This window comes from Penicillium daleae (assembly GCF_028827525.1).
Source record: "Penicillium daleae strain IBT 16125 chromosome Unknown utg000001l_segment0_segment0, whole genome shotgun sequence".
Classification (NCBI taxonomy): Eukaryota; Fungi; Ascomycota; class Eurotiomycetes; order Eurotiales; family Aspergillaceae; genus Penicillium; species Penicillium daleae.
Genome location: NW_026623149.1, coordinates 665187 through 681340, shown reverse-complemented (window position 1 = coordinate 681340; position 16154 = coordinate 665187). Strand labels below are relative to the sequence as shown.

General features: G+C 47.6%; 6 protein-coding genes across 6 annotated transcripts; 1 reads left to right on the top strand and 5 right to left on the bottom strand.

Annotated features, from left to right (window-relative positions):
• Positions 1-560: 560 nt before the first annotated feature.
• Positions 561-2081, bottom strand: N7458_000212 (FAD-binding monooxygenase; the record flags this gene model as incomplete). The annotated part of the gene is made up of 5 exons (XM_056903606.1): positions 561-892; positions 952-1102; positions 1165-1455; positions 1526-1781; positions 1846-2081. The coding sequence occupies 5 exons, from the start codon at positions 2079-2081 to the stop codon at positions 561-563; spliced, it is 1266 nt and encodes a 421-aa protein (XP_056771373.1).
• Positions 2082-2865: 784 nt separating this feature from the next.
• Positions 2866-3990, top strand: N7458_000211 (ankyrin repeat domain-containing protein; the record flags this gene model as incomplete). The annotated part of the gene is made up of 1 exon (XM_056903605.1): positions 2866-3990. One exon carries the CDS (start codon positions 2866-2868, stop codon positions 3988-3990), a length of 1125 nt encoding a protein of 374 aa, XP_056771372.1.
• A 750-nt stretch (positions 3991-4740) lies between these two features.
• On the bottom strand, positions 4741-5661 carry N7458_000210 (uncharacterized protein; the record flags this gene model as incomplete). Its single annotated transcript, XM_056903604.1, has 1 exon — positions 4741-5661. The coding sequence occupies one exon, from the start codon at positions 5659-5661 to the stop codon at positions 4741-4743; it is 921 nt and encodes a 306-aa protein (XP_056771371.1).
• A 2787-nt stretch (positions 5662-8448) lies between these two features.
• On the bottom strand, positions 8449-10654 carry N7458_000209 (DUF4246 domain-containing protein; the record flags this gene model as incomplete). Its single annotated transcript, XM_056903603.1, has 2 exons — positions 8449-9416; positions 9508-10654. 2 exons carry the CDS (start codon positions 10652-10654, stop codon positions 8449-8451), a joined length of 2115 nt encoding a protein of 704 aa, XP_056771370.1.
• A 998-nt stretch (positions 10655-11652) lies between these two features.
• On the bottom strand, positions 11653-11923 carry N7458_000208 (uncharacterized protein; the record flags this gene model as incomplete). The annotated part of the gene is made up of 2 exons (XM_056903602.1): positions 11653-11770; positions 11826-11923. The coding sequence occupies 2 exons, from the start codon at positions 11921-11923 to the stop codon at positions 11653-11655; spliced, it is 216 nt and encodes a 71-aa protein (XP_056771369.1).
• Positions 11924-14551: 2628 nt separating this feature from the next.
• Positions 14552-16153, bottom strand: N7458_000207 (uncharacterized protein; the record flags this gene model as incomplete). The annotated part of the gene is made up of 1 exon (XM_056903601.1): positions 14552-16153. One exon carries the CDS (start codon positions 16151-16153, stop codon positions 14552-14554), a length of 1602 nt encoding a protein of 533 aa, XP_056771368.1.
• Position 16154: the final 1 nt, after the last annotated feature.

Genomic DNA, 16154 nt, shown 5'->3' with positions numbered 1-16154 from the left:
CATCCAGTGAGCTCGGGTCTCAAAGAAAACACCATTGATAGTTGATGTTGAATCAGCCACAATCCCCGAGATGAGTATGTAAGCAAACCGAGAGAAATTGTCGGATATTTCATATCGATCATTGATTCTTGAGGGTAGTAAATTGTTGGTAGTGCGATGCATCGGCCATGGGTGGATCTGTATATTTAACTGTCCAGAGAAATCGGGGCATATTGTACTTCCTTTGACCTTGAAAGGACGATGGACGGATAAAAATCAGATTCCGCTGCGGCCGCGACCGGCCGAGCTAATGCAGAAAGATGGAGGTTCTTGGTTGATAAGAGTGATCTGCTCCATGATAGGCGTAGATGTGACACGACTGGGCAACGATTTTCCAAGATGTCTCCCTGGAGGAAGCGGGGTTCTTGTGATTTACGGGCGAGTCCCACCCTGAGATTCCAATTCTCCCACTGACTCCATTGGAAGAGGTTTGGTATACCCAAGACTGGCATAGAACATTGGTGTGAAGTATTCATTTTCATTTCACAAAAATATAAGAGATCTCAGCTTCTTGAAACTCTCTATCGTGGTTGTCCTTCTGCTGATACTATGTAGTCTTCCCAAACCTTCTGAATGTCATTCTTGTAAATGAAGTCCTTGTCTCCATATATCAAGTACTTAATCTTGGCACGTAGGAAGTCATCGAAGTCTTTGCTTTCTTGTCGCGATTTTCGCATCTTCTCCTCTAATTCATCCAGATGCTCATACATTCTGGCATAATATGGAGAGCGGATATTGTTGAAGATTTCGAGAGCGTCTCTTATAGAAAGACCAAGTGATTGAGAGTAATCCAAGGCCCGTGCAAGAATCCAACCGTCTTCCATGGCAAATGTTGCGCCTGAACCAAAAGCACCTAAGGCATAATGAGAACCCTGTACATTAGAATATACTTCCCAGTGAACGAAGACTTACCGGAGAGAGGATGACTGGAATCTCCGATAAGGGCGACCTTGTTGTCCCAGCCAATGATCCTGTCTAGGCGTGGCCCTGCAAACATGGCGAACTCTCTCCAGGCTCCTTCTGGTACGATGCTCACAGCGTCCTTTATTCGTCGATCGTATTTCTTGTTGGAAAATTAGCTTTGGTAGTTTATCTAGGTTTAAGGGAAAGGTAGACGCCCCGTACCTCAACACGAGAGGCGACGCGATCGTTAGTGGCAGGAACTCCCCAGACAACAGTCCTCCCTAGGATCTCGGGCTCACGATATCCACGCACAGTGATTTCAAAGTAAGGGTTCTTTTCATCCTCATCATCGACATCTGAGAAATAGACGTGGCCCGATTCACCCCACCACCAGCTCGTAGAAGTTGTGATGTCCGGGATATGAGCCAGGCATGCTTTGGCCACAATCACCCGCCACGCAATGGTTCCCGTGAAAGAGAGGTGATGATCTGGCAATAATGTCCGGCGAACAATCTAGAGAAAAGTTCACTATAAGCCCGCGCCTTTGAATTTTGAAAATGAGGTCTCTAAGGCTTCGACGAACAGATTGTATCCCATCTGCCCCGACAACAAGGTCTGCAACTGCCTCTGTTTGATCATGAAAGACTAAACGCACTCCTCTAGTCGGCAGATTCTCTAGATGAATGAGCTTCTTTCCATATTGGATAGTGCCTTCTGGCACTCGAGAGAGCAGTGCCGATTGGAGGCGTGTCCTGCGGGCACGAATCGCCCCACGGGAGTCTGCCTGTGCGTTTTCAGGTGATTTAACCACGCCGAGAACATCACCTGTAAATGCATTACTATTCAGAAATATGGTTAGAATGCATTCAAATCTCTAGCCACACGCTGAAAATTTCAGAGTACCGTTGATGTGTGTTTGACTTGGATCCTCCCTTGACCTCCTCGCTGGCTCCAAGCAAGTCCAGTACTTTCCACGCATTTGCACTGAGACTTATCCCAGCACCAGCCTCACGAGGTTCCGGATTTTTCTCATACAGAGTGATCCGAACAAACGGGAGTTGAGATAGGGCGATGGCCGTGCCTAGTCCTCCTGGCCCACCACCGATAATGGCAACGTCAATAAGCGTTCGTCCAACCATATTTGTCGCTCTTTGTTCAAACCGTATGCTCTATCTCTATCTTGCTGGAGCACGCAGATGGCTAAATATATTCTTGTGAGTTGCAACACTTTACCCTGCTTACCAATTCACTGATCACATAGCACGCCATTCTCATGCGGAAATATGCCATACACTGCTAATTAATTATTCTCAAAGATTTATCAGAGCAAATTACCTAGACTAGATACCAACGTACAATGGATAGCAACATAAGCGAATGTCTTTTTGCCGGTGGTCAGTGTGGCACCGGTTTCGCGACCGAGAAGCGAAGTCCCAGGTCAGATCCATCAGCGGAATGGATGCCCATACTGTGAATTTGAAACATATTCACGTCTCGGCACCTCTATTATTCCTGCGAAACATCCTCTGTCTGCCCGTTGGCCCCTAAACGTACTGACGCGGCCCCAGATCCAGCTTGGTGCAGAGCAGTGAAGGGGGTTGATGAGTGGAGCCTGGCCCCCAAACTGAGCAACACATAAGCACCAACTTCACTGTTATTAATTTCACTTCCGCTTCTTGAAGAGTCCTTGTCGGCTGATGAGCTTAAACTGACCGGAAAGTTACCGATTATACGAGTACAGGAGCACTGTTCTTGTCAGATCAGGTTTGCCTGTGGAGATACCCCTCTGACAACCACCGAGCATTTTTCGTCATCGCTCACCTTGGCTTGACCTCCACAGGCAGGCTCTCCGTCCTTGATACCTATACGTCCAGCAATCCATACATATCGGACCCTTTAAAAATAATACCAAAAGGGGGTCAGATGGCATCTCAGGAGCAGCTTCGGGATGAATTGATGATGAAGGCGCGTCAACAACAGATGCAGATAATGACACGGAAGCAACAAGCAGGAACTGTGACCAGTGAACTGGAAGACAGAACGTCCCAACCAAGCCAACGCCTCCAGCCTCGGTCTATGGCAATGGGTTCCCATTTTGATGATCTTCCCATCCTCAAAGCCGAGGATCTAGAGCATAGACGCCCCGAACCATGTTCCTTTTCATTGTTCGACTCCGCTTGTAAAGATGGCCCGCTATCTACGATTCCGGAAATTGTCGACTCGGAGGCTCGAACACCGGCATTCCTCCATAGAGGACTCTTGATTGCACTGCGAGCTGGAAACATCGAGGCCGCCCGCTATCTACTTTCTAACGGCGCACCTATCGTTCGACAAACCCCAGACTTTATTCTAAAGGCCCCAATCCACCACCAAATTGCCCTTTTCGAACTCTTCACTGCTCACGGCTGGACACCAAATACCCCGGGTCTATATGGTGCTACACTACTCCCAAAAGTAATCAGCGACTTGCCTGTACTGTCTTGGTTTTTGGCACACGGCGCAAATCCTAATCTGGGGCAGCAGAAAAGCTTTCACGACCGCCATGGCCTTTCTGATACCGATTCATGCATTGCGCTGGAAACAGCCGCAGCGCATGGCAGTGTGGAAACAGTGCAAATGCTACTTGATGCTGGTGCTTTGATTCAAAATGGGGCACCTTTGCACCGTGCTGCTGGTACTTGCCCTCCAGGGGCCAACCCACATGCGGGCCGCGTTAAGCCAAGCAGGGAATTTGATGTTAGCAGGATCCCTGTGATGCGCTTACTAGTCGACAATGGGGCCAATGTGAACCACAGGGTTGTATCACGACATATGGAGCCTCAATATGCTATCGTCCATGCGGTGATGGCCGGAGCGATGGAGCGTGTCAAGTGGCTTCTAAAACAAGGGGCGGATCCGTTTGCGAAGGGCGCCTTTGGCAGTGCGGCGGATTATGCTTCCTTCTGGGGCGAAGAAATGGAGAAAGTCATCGAGGAGGGGCTTGCAGCGAGGGATGAAAGGCGCCTATGGTCGCCGTCTACTACCTTCGGCTCGGACTTTATTGTTTAAGGGTCTTGCACCATCGAGAAACAATAGATTCAGCAGCGACGAGCAAGCTTTTGCTGCATGTATCTCCAACAGCCGTAACAACTTCCTGTCTCAACTATGCCAATACTAACAGATATGATATTGATTAATGACCATGCCTATAAATCTAATACATATCTATTCCTCTTGTGAGTAATGGTCACTACTCATGCACAAACTTACCAGCCACCACTGATCCCTCTCCATACGGAAAGACAAATGATGCCTCTGATATTGCGTACGCGACACCTGCCTTGCCCACTCTCAACATTATTGGCTTTGAATTGACTGAAACTTATGTCTCCGGAAGCAACACTACCCTTGAAATCCCTGCTCCAACAAGATTCCTCTAAACCCCAACTTCAGACGACACGGTCGTCGCATATGCCACATCGACAATAGTTCATGAACGCTGTTGGTTATAAGCGGACCTTGACCTATCCTTCGGGTTCATCCACAATAATTTCACATACTACAACAACTGCGTCCTGCACCATGTGGGCTGAGATTGACTCTGCTATGTTCCTCGTCCCAGAAACAAAGAAATCTCTCGCTCTCTAGGAGCGACTAGAAGTACGTAATGACGGAATCTCACATCCAAAATCCGGTTCTACTAGCCATTTTCACGGTCCAAAGGAACTAACTTTGTATGTTTTGGGAACCCTATTCAAAATGAATGATAATTGAAATTGTCTATAGAAAAATTGAATAACGAAACTCACCGAGTCTAATCTAGTATGGGGGTTTTCTAATCCGTCCGTCTGGGAGCACCGTATACCCACCAACGGGTTTTCTTGTACGTCTGGCAGGACCACTGTAATGTTCTGGGTCTGTGTTTCCAGGGGACTTCCGACGTTTTCTCGGCCCCTCAACATATTCCTCGTCGTCGTCACTCGTTTGGCGGCGTTTACTTCCGGGACTCGAGCCCTTGGACGAAGGTGACGAAATTGAATTGAGGTCTTCAATGTCGAATCGAATCATAATGCAAGCCCGGTATGGATGCTCGACAGTAATTTGAGAAATTCGGTGCGTTCCACGTGCGAATGCTCCAAGAACTAGATATGTCACAGTTGTACCAAGCCTGGTACCCACCAAGCCTTCGTATTCTGCACTGCCATACACGAAAGTTTGGGGTCTAGGAGGGGGCCATACAAGCGCATTGTTAGCTGTGAAAAGTTCATCCTCACAAAACTGGATCGTATCTTCATTCACGACATCGATCACAATCACATGTTTAAGGGTGCGGATAGGGTGTTGCCTCTCGTACAAAACTTGAGCGATCTGTGAAGCATGGTAGCCTGACTCTCGGAACATATTAGTGATGTAGAGATTACCAGGGGCAATGAAAGATTCCCAAAGATTCCATTTCCCGGCTGTTCCACCAGGCGAAACTTCTCGCGATGAGATATCGTTCAGTGTCCAGGGGCCTTTGACTTTCCGCTGTTGGGCATCAGTTACAATTTCACGATGTTCGATAGAATTAGGATCAGTTTGAGCCTCACCCACTGAAGCCCAGTCGTTGAGTTCATTCCATGTCACATTGCAAGCTTCGATAAAACAGCCAGAAGCTGATGGGTTATTTACCCATTCTAGGATCTTTTTCCCGCGAGCTTGGTATCCACTGTAGCGAAGGGGTTCCTCGACCATTTCCATGTTGGCGGTGTGGCAAGGGATTAGTGGAATAGATATAGCAGTGGAATCGATAACGTATGAACCGAGTTATTCTGATAATAGAGTAGATCCTGAGTAATTGGATTGATATTCCATGCTTGGAACTAACGAGGGTTTATATAAGGCCACCTACACAGTAGGGGCTTTGTTGGCGACCATGAAAAAGCCAACAATGCCTGGTCAACGAGGACAAAAATATGGTCTTTCATTCAACGTAAATCTCAAAGGCATTGTCGCCTCGGACAATCTTGAGGTCTGGCTTTGTTCTCGACGCTCATAGACCCCTGGTAGACAAACAAAACAGCAATGACGTTAATTATGAATGTCAGCCGAAATAGATTTTCTTTGAACAAGTTGAACGAAGTTTTATATTATTGGGGGAATACCTTGATTGTTGTCTTTGAATGAAGACATGGATAATGCCTCGATTGACCGAAAGCCAGCAAGCAGGTACATACAGACATACAGATAGGTGTCGACAAAGACTGGTATAGAAACTTCGAAAAATAAGAGTAAACCTGAAGCTGGTTTGCTTTTCTCAGTATCAAAGGATAAGTAGATGAATACTGATGTGCCCCAAGGTCTTCAAGGAAAGCGTGAGTCGAGGGCTCGGTTGACGTGACTCAGATTTGACGAAATGCTAAAGATAATCCCCAAGAGAAGGAATTCGTGCAAGGAAACAAGAATATATATCCCCACTAAAGGCAAAAGGTCACATCCCAGGTGCTCTATGCAAGACAGGCCTTGAGTCTGCTTCAGCAATATGTCTTGATTCAGCCTCTACTATAGGCTTTGATGAGCCCACCTCCGCAATAGGCTTTGAGTCCGCTTCTATTTTTGAAACCCCGCCCTCCGCCTCAACAGGAATGGGACTTGTCTGCTTCACTCCAGGCTTTGATTCGGGATCGACCAAAGACCGACATATCATCCCCCATCTGAGGCAGCATGTGAGAATCGACGGGTAGAAACACGCACACATGATGACTTGGACAATACGTATCGCATTTACGCCAGTGTTTGACATGGAGTAGTGCAAGACGATGTAGGATACAATATTGAAACAGGACCAGGTAAACCAGTTGACGCAGAAAAAAACGCATGCGACAGCGTATAATAGTGACGGGACCTAGAAAAGTTAGCGAAATTCGGACAAAGAAAGGATTGTCTGCCATCTCCCTTACTAGCACGTCTGCCCTCAGTTTGACAGACTTGATTGCCAAGACAATTGACCAGGCCAGAATCTCCCAAGATACGAGCCAGCGAATGATCATTGTTGCGGTGTCTGCTATTTTCCACACCAGTGACCAAAAATGGGAATTTGATATAACGACGACGGTCATCACGTAAAGTATCCACTCGATTATTCCTGCCACTGCGATGATGCCCACCAATCCCCAATGGAAGACTCTGGTCTTGGGATACCCATTCTCTTTCCCGGGGAGGCTCTCAGTAAGACTATGGAGAAGAGTGTAGAACACATAGAATAGGAGAGTTGTTCCAAGGTTGTAGAGGAATTCCGATGGCAGTAATAAGTACCCAAACGCGAGGGAAACGGCCCAAAGACATTCAGCTCTGCAAGACTCCATTATTAGTCCAATGTATTCGAGTGTGGTCATCATGTGGGTTTTCATCTGACAGTGTCCAAACCACCAGGGAACTGATGAGGGTCTTTATTGGTAGAACATGGGGACCGAATCTCTGTTGTCGATGGAGCATGCAAGTTGTAATCGTGAGGCCAAGAAGAAGGAAAAAGAGTAAGCCATCAAGGGCAATACTGGCATAAGTTATAGTGCCTCTGATCCTCCAGTCGAGAGTCATTATTATTAGACGTGGTGACCAGGGAAAGAAGAGCGAGTTCCGCACTCGTGGGTACCCTTTCCGCCTTTTGTGTTCATTTCGTATGAGAGGCTGGAGGCTGAGTGGAAATCGCTGGCGCGCGAGAGAAATCGATACGTCCAATTGGCTACGCAAGAAATTGATCGACATAAAACATACTCTATTGTGATTAAGGGTGATGCGGGCCACCCTAAGCGCTTTGCAGGCTTTTCGAGAAGCCCCTTGTTGCGCCTTGCTGCTTTTGAGGTGGCAGCAGAAGCCTGAGAGACAATCCGATCGTGATCCGCTGCCACTGAAAAAAAGGTAGACCGGTTCAATGTTTGTTGTTAGTTGGTCTATCGGTGAAAGACTTGTGAAAGACTTTCTAGTAGCTCATGTGCAGGGGCAAGTCACTTTGTTTGGGGGCCATGTTTCGGAATCCATGCACTTGGTGGAGCCAGTATTGGCTTGCGTCAAATTCCTTTTACCATAGCGCGTAAGGCTGTCCTTGCCTCTTGCAAAATTCGAGGCGTGAAGATCCCGGGTATTCTTGAATTTCTGATATGCAGAATAAGATGTTGAGCGGCCGGAGGAGGGGTAGCTCAACGCACATCTGAAACCAGGTAACGTGTGTGGCGGCGGTAGGAGAGAACCCTTTTTTTCGAATACCATCAATTGCGGAGAATGTACAGCATATTAACCGATTTTAAGGAAAAAAAAAAACAATTCATCATTATAGTTAAGACGAGGGAGACACCTAAAGAGATAGCAAATGAGAGAGACTGCGTGTCTTCCTGATGATGTGACCACCTGATCTAGGGTTACTACCGCTTTCAGTAATCACCTGACACTCTGCATATCAAAACTGGGAGCCAAACTTGAATTTTCCATTATCACTATCATTTGATCTTTCTGTATCATGCTCCGGGTCTGAGTCTTTCGAGTACCCGGTGATCAAATACTAGCACTGTACATTTCACTAAGCCTCGTCAATTTGTTCCAACGGTGCTCTTTGTTAAGTTCCTGTCTGTGCTGCTTTGCTTCATGCAATCCCATGGGCCAGCTGTTTGTTTCCTGGAAAATTGCATCCTGCAGTTCGCGAGGCAATCCGAATGATGCAAGATCGTTGCCCACTTCTTCTGCCCACCAGTGATGCTGCTGAGGCGGCACATTGCGGGTGGAACACACTCGGTAGTGCGGGTCGACCAAGTACACCTTGATGCACCGATAGTGTCCAGGGCGCGTTGGATCAACCAGCTGGAACGATTTGAGACGATGCTCTAGGACACTGGGAAATGTGACTAGTCGCCCTTGCAGGCTCGCGACAGACCCTGTATTCTGGAACGCTAGACCGCGGTGATATCCATTGCCGTATTGCTGGCAATTTCCGGGCGGGAACCCAAGCACATTAGCCATTCCTTTACATTCCTTTTCAAAAGACTTTCCGATTCGATGAGGGTACGAATCCCGCCAACCCTCATCGGGGTCCAGTGTTTGCGGCTCCTCTCTGTACTGATAGTAACGTCTGTGGAGACGGGTAAACTGACGATATTCAATCCGGGGCTCGGTAACGTTTGCAACGTCGTATGTGAAGATGGCCACAGCTGCGATGTGCTCGTTCTTTTGGCCTTCGAGCTCCCATGAATCGCTGACGTAGATGGGAGCCTGAGGGGTGAGTTCGATGTTTTCCATCTTCACAATGATCTGTAGACCTTGCTTCCGAAATGCGTCCTGGAGATTGATAGAATAAGGATTGTGAGGTGGCATTTGGTATCTGCCGGCTATCTCAACGATGGCCTTGTCGTTGTGCCGGCTATCTTTCCATTCCTTATACGAAAAGGCAGTTCCCGGTTCTGAATGCTTGAAGCGAACTGTTTTATCCTCGGGGAGCTCAAGATACGCCTTGGCCCGGCCCCAAAGTTCTGTCCGCGGGTGGCAACTCCAAGTATGTCTTGTCTCCGGTATTCCCTAACGACGACTGTACTTTCACCGCCTCCATATATCTATCCACACTCCCAGGGGACTTGTCCTTCCTGCTGGCTTTTATCTTCTCCTGGGCCTCGCGAAACATTCGTTTCTCAGCCTCGGAAGGCACGTTAAAAGCGATGGCCCATCGAAGAAGTTCATTCTCCCATTCAACCCCGTATGTGATTATCCGGAGTGGCATGCGTCCCAACTGTCCCTGGGTCTCATGATGCTTCCAGGAATAGAGAGATCGCCCCAGACACCCATTCCATGGCTTGATTGCTAGAGACACGAGTTTCTCAATGGCCTGGTATACCTTCGTGTGCATCGGATGTAGATTGTTGATGTATGAGGTAATCTGCACCTCCGTTCCAGAATCTTTGCTAAACTCGACCTCGCAAGGAAGATACTGATAATTGGAGCTCCAACGATAAAATTTGAGGTTAGAATCACCACGATGATGAGGCCTTAGCCCTGTAGAGAAATCTTCCCGAGCTTCTTCTTCTATCTGCTTCTGGAAAGCCGCGGAATGTTCTCGTCTATGGACATGTTTTGACGCAGTAGTCGCATTGTGGTGGGAGTCGAAGATATTTTGCAGGTCCACTTTTCCTCCATTCACTAAGACCGGGCTTCTCCCATAAACCAAAGGGAATAGTGACGGATCTACCAGGCTCAGTACCTGACTAGATCGCCAATCAAGCTTTCCACCATACCGCTGCTGCTCAATAACAGAAGGAACCGATTGTCTGAACACATCGCTCAGAGCACTGAGAGTCGCTGTGTCCGACTTACATACGCAGGATCCTACATCCAGCACCCGGACATGTTGCTTCTCGCGGAATAACACTGCTTTATCTCGAAGCTCTTTCATGCACCAGGTCCATGCCATGTCACTCATTAACGGATACGTGGTGAAGACCTCCTCCCGCCAGCTCGCCAGAACTTGGTCGTCAAATATGTCGATATCCCATCTGGGCCGGTCGGTGAGCTGTTCCATCACCGCAACCATGGCCAACTCACGGACGGTCACTGCGGGCGCCTGTCGCCATTCCATCATTCCATGAATGAAGCGCTCGCTTGGTGAGTGCTCATAATGAATTGGAATGCCTTTGAAGCCGGGTACTTGAAGCGGAGCGTGGCCAGTATTATCAAAACTGGGAATACAGTCGGCGGTTATATCGATTGATTCGCACATTGTAGCCGATGTAGTCATGGTATACAGATGCTCACTAGCGTCATTATATCGAGAAGCTCTTAGATGTAATAGCAGTGCCAGGATGAAACAAGCTCGGCTTAATCAAATGGCAGGACGGGAACACGAGAGGAATATAACATTGATTTGATGCCCGCAGTATCGGGCACCAATCAGGCATCAACTTCAAGCGTCGTCGGCGTCCAGCCACAGCCACCACATCCAGCAGCCACAGCACCGTCACCGGCGTTCACACATACTCAAACATGGAAAGAACAAGCGAGAGAAGGAAAATTCAGCCAGCATGGGCAAGCCATTCATCGATCTCAACGATGAGATTACCGAGTGCTGGGGAACAACGAAAGACAGCTCTCACATTGTCAAGCACGGCCTCCTGATTGACATACAGGGAGGGCTGGAATTCAAGGACAAGGAGAGCCAAAATGTTTTCCAATCAGCTGTTTAGAGCGCCTGGCTATCGTTGCGGACAGGTGGATGTAGATACTTCACCCAATAATAGAGAAAGAAAAGGTTGAAACTAAGCAAAATCATACTCATAAGATGCATAGTCTTTGACCGCTGCTAGGTGGCTCCAACAGCAACGCTGTTTACTTTCTTTGTTGAGGCTCTCTCTGCTCTGCTAGGTTCTTTCGTTTTTATTGGAAAATTGTCTTCTTGGTGACATTGTTTGATTCACTTGGTGTCTTCCTAGCTTTGCGTTTATTTCGGCTTCCTAAGTGTGGGTGCTATCGGCTTCTTCGAAAGATAGCCACGATTCGCATCACAAACTAGCTGGCATATGGGCACAAGACTTTAATAGTCTGCCGTCCGAAGTATTCAGCTTGGAGGAGCGGCACAGTAAATCAATGAAACATACAATGTTTGCTTAAAAATGAAAGTATCCTCGAAAGGCATGTATCGCAAAGTAATAGCTGATCGGCCATGAATATATTTAGGCTGGGTGAACTCCCAGATGAAGGCAACAGTTTAATATGAATTAATTAATGATATCTCCCGCTATAGTATGTGGATTTGTGGACCTGCACCAATTCCTTCGGCTCGCTCACTTCCTGAGACGCTGACATGAATGCATCGTAATCGAACGGAGCGACTTCACCACTGTTTCATCTGATTAGCCAAGTCAGATAAGAGGTCAAGGGGTGAATTTCCTTACAATGTCCATCTCGCATTCGCAGCGCGAACATAGCCAATCAACTTGGTTAGTCGCTTTTCTTCATCGGTGAATTCCATGAAGTCCTCTAACGCTTGCATGAATTGCGGCTCAAAGGTGACATCGCATGGAACCACACCCACCAAGGGAACTGTTGCAACCTCTAAGAAGCGGGGATAGATGCCGGAAAAGCCCAAGTCCACAAGACAGAGTCAAGAATTCTCCTCCATCATGATCATGTTTCTTCGACAAAGATCCAAATGGCATAACACAAGAGGATAGGGTGATAGGTCAATGGAGTCGTTGCGTATCTCCAGGCGCTTGTTCATGTAGGTATTCAAATCTTCTATTGAGTCGAATTTGATGTTTGCGCCAGAATCGCCCCATACATATCCCCGTGTTTTACCACAACCAATCGGACCGGGCTTCTTCTCTCCTTGAATTTGACTTCGGTGCAAGACTAAGTTGGCCACGCGGGGCACAATTTCTGGGTGGGCTTCGAGATCCACGTCTATTAAGCTCTGGCCGGGGAATATTCCATGAAGAGGTACCCTCTTGTGTCTGAAGATTCATTCGATTCAATAAAACGGTAGACACGCGGGACATGAACAACTCGAGGATCAACTTTACGGTGTGCGAAATCTTGTGTGGCTGCCTCGGAGGCTGTCACTACGTATCCATATTTGACGGCGATTTGCTCGGAGAGCTTGATGACCCGGTCTCCATATTCTTCTCCCTCAATTTTGCCTCCTTCCTTCTCTGCGTGGTGACAAAGATCAACCAGGCATTTGTCGCTGGTAGTTGCGATATCCTAAGTTACGGTAGTCATGAGGATAGGGAGATTAACTAAATCACGAATAAACATTGACGAGGAGGCCAGTGGGGGTTCTTTATCATTCCATGGGGAATTGTTTCTCCGTTGATAGAGTGATGACTGAGCCTCTCTCCACCATAGGTACACTTGTGGTGCAGCTTTGCTCTTACGTAGAATCTACCAGCTCGCTCCAAAACTTTGACATTCCTGCCAACACGGTCTGACGGTGAACAATGTTCTTCAGCTTGTGTATATCAAAGGCAGGAACGGGTATAGATTGTCATCTAATGGTTTGGGTTGTCGATTCTGGGTGTGAGTGAAACTCCCTCTCCTTCAATATTAATCTATTAGTTGATAAAATGTAGCTCCACTGTCATGAACCATTTAGAGGAAAGTGGATATACATCTCCATCTAGCCATTTGAATGCTTCGTGGGTGACTCAGAGCTTGCAGTACAATTACACACGCAAGAAGTCCCCTAAATTCGAACCGATGGTGCCATCAACATTCATCTAGTGTCCTTTCTAGTGAACTGGTTCGGTTAACCATTGATTCGTCATGACAAGCCCATAGAAGTCTACTATTTCCTTACGCTCGCGGTTATGTTGCGAATAGCGTCCGAATTATTTTGAATGAGTGCCAACCTCAATCTATTCTACGCTATGGCCTATGTATAGCGACGCTAGTATTGCACAAGAACATGTATATCTCGTCTTTCCAGTTTCTCAGCATGATCAGTGTGGTCCATTATTTATTCAGGATGACTTTCCCATCGTTGACCCGATTCTTCCTCTTAACATTTAGCGTCGGCTCAGTATGTTCGAGATAGAAATATTGGAACTTTATGATATGAGTGTTTGGCTGCCACACCCCAAGAAACCCTCGCGGTGGTTGAAATTCACGGAGTTCGGCAATGTCGTAACGTTACACAACATATAATCAGACATGAAATTCAGATCACGTAGTTTAACTTGAGAGCCTGGGGCCTGGCATCTTGGTTATAACGATTGAACGAATCCATTTTGGTGAACCCGTTATCTCCTCAGAGCGGTCCTCATCAACCGAAATTTCTGGGCAGAATACCACTATGTAGAAATGAAAAACTTAACCATTCTAGTTTTCTAATTTTACTTGAATGGAACCTCACTTGAGAGAATCTTGGGGTTGGCGCTGCCCATGTGGGACTGCAGACGGTAGACCTTGGCATCTACTGTAAGAGACCAGGTGCATGGACGATCACAGTTCTGTGGCTCTTACCTTTTTTGTCAGATACTCCAGAGGTATAATGACGGTTTCATGGCTTTTGTGGATAATCGTATATGATCCGCGTGGTTCATATCTGCATGAACCTGTGGGCCGACGGGGTTTGTAGGACAGACCACATGTGAGACAGTCCTAGCGGTGACTATGCAGATCTGATAAGCAACGAAAAGTCTCTGCCTCACTACTGTACAAGGTATTCACGAAGTGTTTTGAAAGAGAACTTTTAGCGACTTGTCGAGTTTGCGTATGAACCTAGAAGAGGGGTCGACTCATTTCGCCGTATCCCAAGAGTACCTACGGGATTCAAGCTAGCTGAGTGGGCCGCTACAGGTCATGATTCTGGATTGGATGGTAAACAAGACTTTGGGCCGTGCAAATACCATTACCAGTACGCGATACGATCAAACCCATGAAATAGTGCCAATATTATATCAATCTTTTGCGTCATTATGTAACATGTATCGTTTCCTGTCATACCTTGTAGGTTCACAAGGACACCATCGAACTCTCTCAGTACATCATTTATCAATAACTCATTCGATTTTGCTTCAGGGTCAAATTGCCATTTCCATCCTCAGTATTTGCGTCGCATAAGACTTCTGCACTGCTGAGTCCGAGATACAATGATTCCCAAATCAAGAGGCAGGCCAAATTATGAATCGAAAATTGGTCCATAAGCCGGGATGCCGTGAGACTCAAATTCGTAGACAATCTTCCGGGTGATTGGTGGGTTGCTGATCACAAACACTGCCTCCGCCTGAAACTCCTGAACCTGTTGATGGATAATAGGAAGCATGTCAATACGGCCGTCTCGAGATGTGTCCAAGATAATCGGATCTGGTCCCATCTGGTGGACTAGGTCAATGACCCCCTGGCCATACGTTCTGACTGGGCTACGAGTTTGCCACACGACCTTGATCATCGGCCTGTGTTCGTCACCCAGAAATCCGAGGCAAGGACCAATTCCAGATCCGGTCGTCACGACGATAATCCGGTTGAAAAGCCTTAATCCGTAGCCAACACCGCGCATCAGCGCACCTCGTTTCCAGACATGGGTTGGCGGGCTGTTGATGGTGTCTGCAGTCCAGTCTCCGGCTTTTGATACGACAATTGACCAACTGTCTTGGTTCCGTTTGTGGCCCTTCTTGTAGGCCGTATGTGGTTTTGCGGAACTTGTGGGGTTGGTTGGAATCCTCTTGATGTTTTCGAGAGATTCTGATGGGTCTGGGAAGCCCGCGAAACTGTGCCAATCCCGAAGAGGATGTTTGGACACCTGGATACCCTTGGCAAAGCTAATAGGCGTGTGGCTAAAGTGCAGCCGAATAGCGTGTGGAGAGAGAGGGTCTGTCTCGACGGGGATCTTCCTTAACAGTAGCCAAGGATGGGCAATTGCAACCACAGCTCCAATCAAAAGCCAGAACGCGGGGAGCGTGATAAGAGCATGCCCAAAGGATTTCTCTTGTGCCTTGCCCATATCGTTGGCAAAGAGCATCACCAACACAATGAAGAGGGCAAGGATTAGCCACGACGTGAATCGATGTGTTAGCTCAAAGTAGTCATGCATCTTCCTGCGGAAGACTGGGTATGCCACCACAATCATGACCATAAGAAGTGCAAGGATCACGTAAGAAACAGCAATTGAGGCGGTCGAGAATGTACGGTCAGTCAAGGGACTGATTGGAGTCGACGTCCAGTACATGTTCGACACGACACCAACAAATCCCGCATACCACACCAAGGATGCAGTACCACAACCACTGTGGACACCACCGTAGTGGGCTGCCTTGGCTGCCATGCGACGGAGGAATAGTGGTGCTGACCTGGGAAGTGAGCAGACCACCCTGTAGATACCGTTTACCACCATTGGATGCCGGGCCAAACCGCAGGCTACCAAGTTCACGGCCGTCGCATTCACCAGCGCTAAGATCTGGCGATCAGCAACCATAACGTAGATGAAACACGCCAAGTTTGCCAGGAACACCACTGTGAATAGTCGTCGGTACATTGTAAAGACGGCATATCTCAAATACGCGAAACGCTTCAGCGGGAGCTCGGATTTTGTTTGAGCCTCTAAGTCATCAAGAGTGATAGAGAGATGCCTGTTGTGCGAAGGCTTCTTGGAGACCTGTGTCTTCACCACTTTCTCCAAGTCCGATGAACTGGAGCCATTGGTATCCTCGGAACCAGATTGAGGATAGATAGCCTGCTCTGGGACCGCAGGAAAGTGTGCCTCACTCTTCTCAGTGTCCGTCATA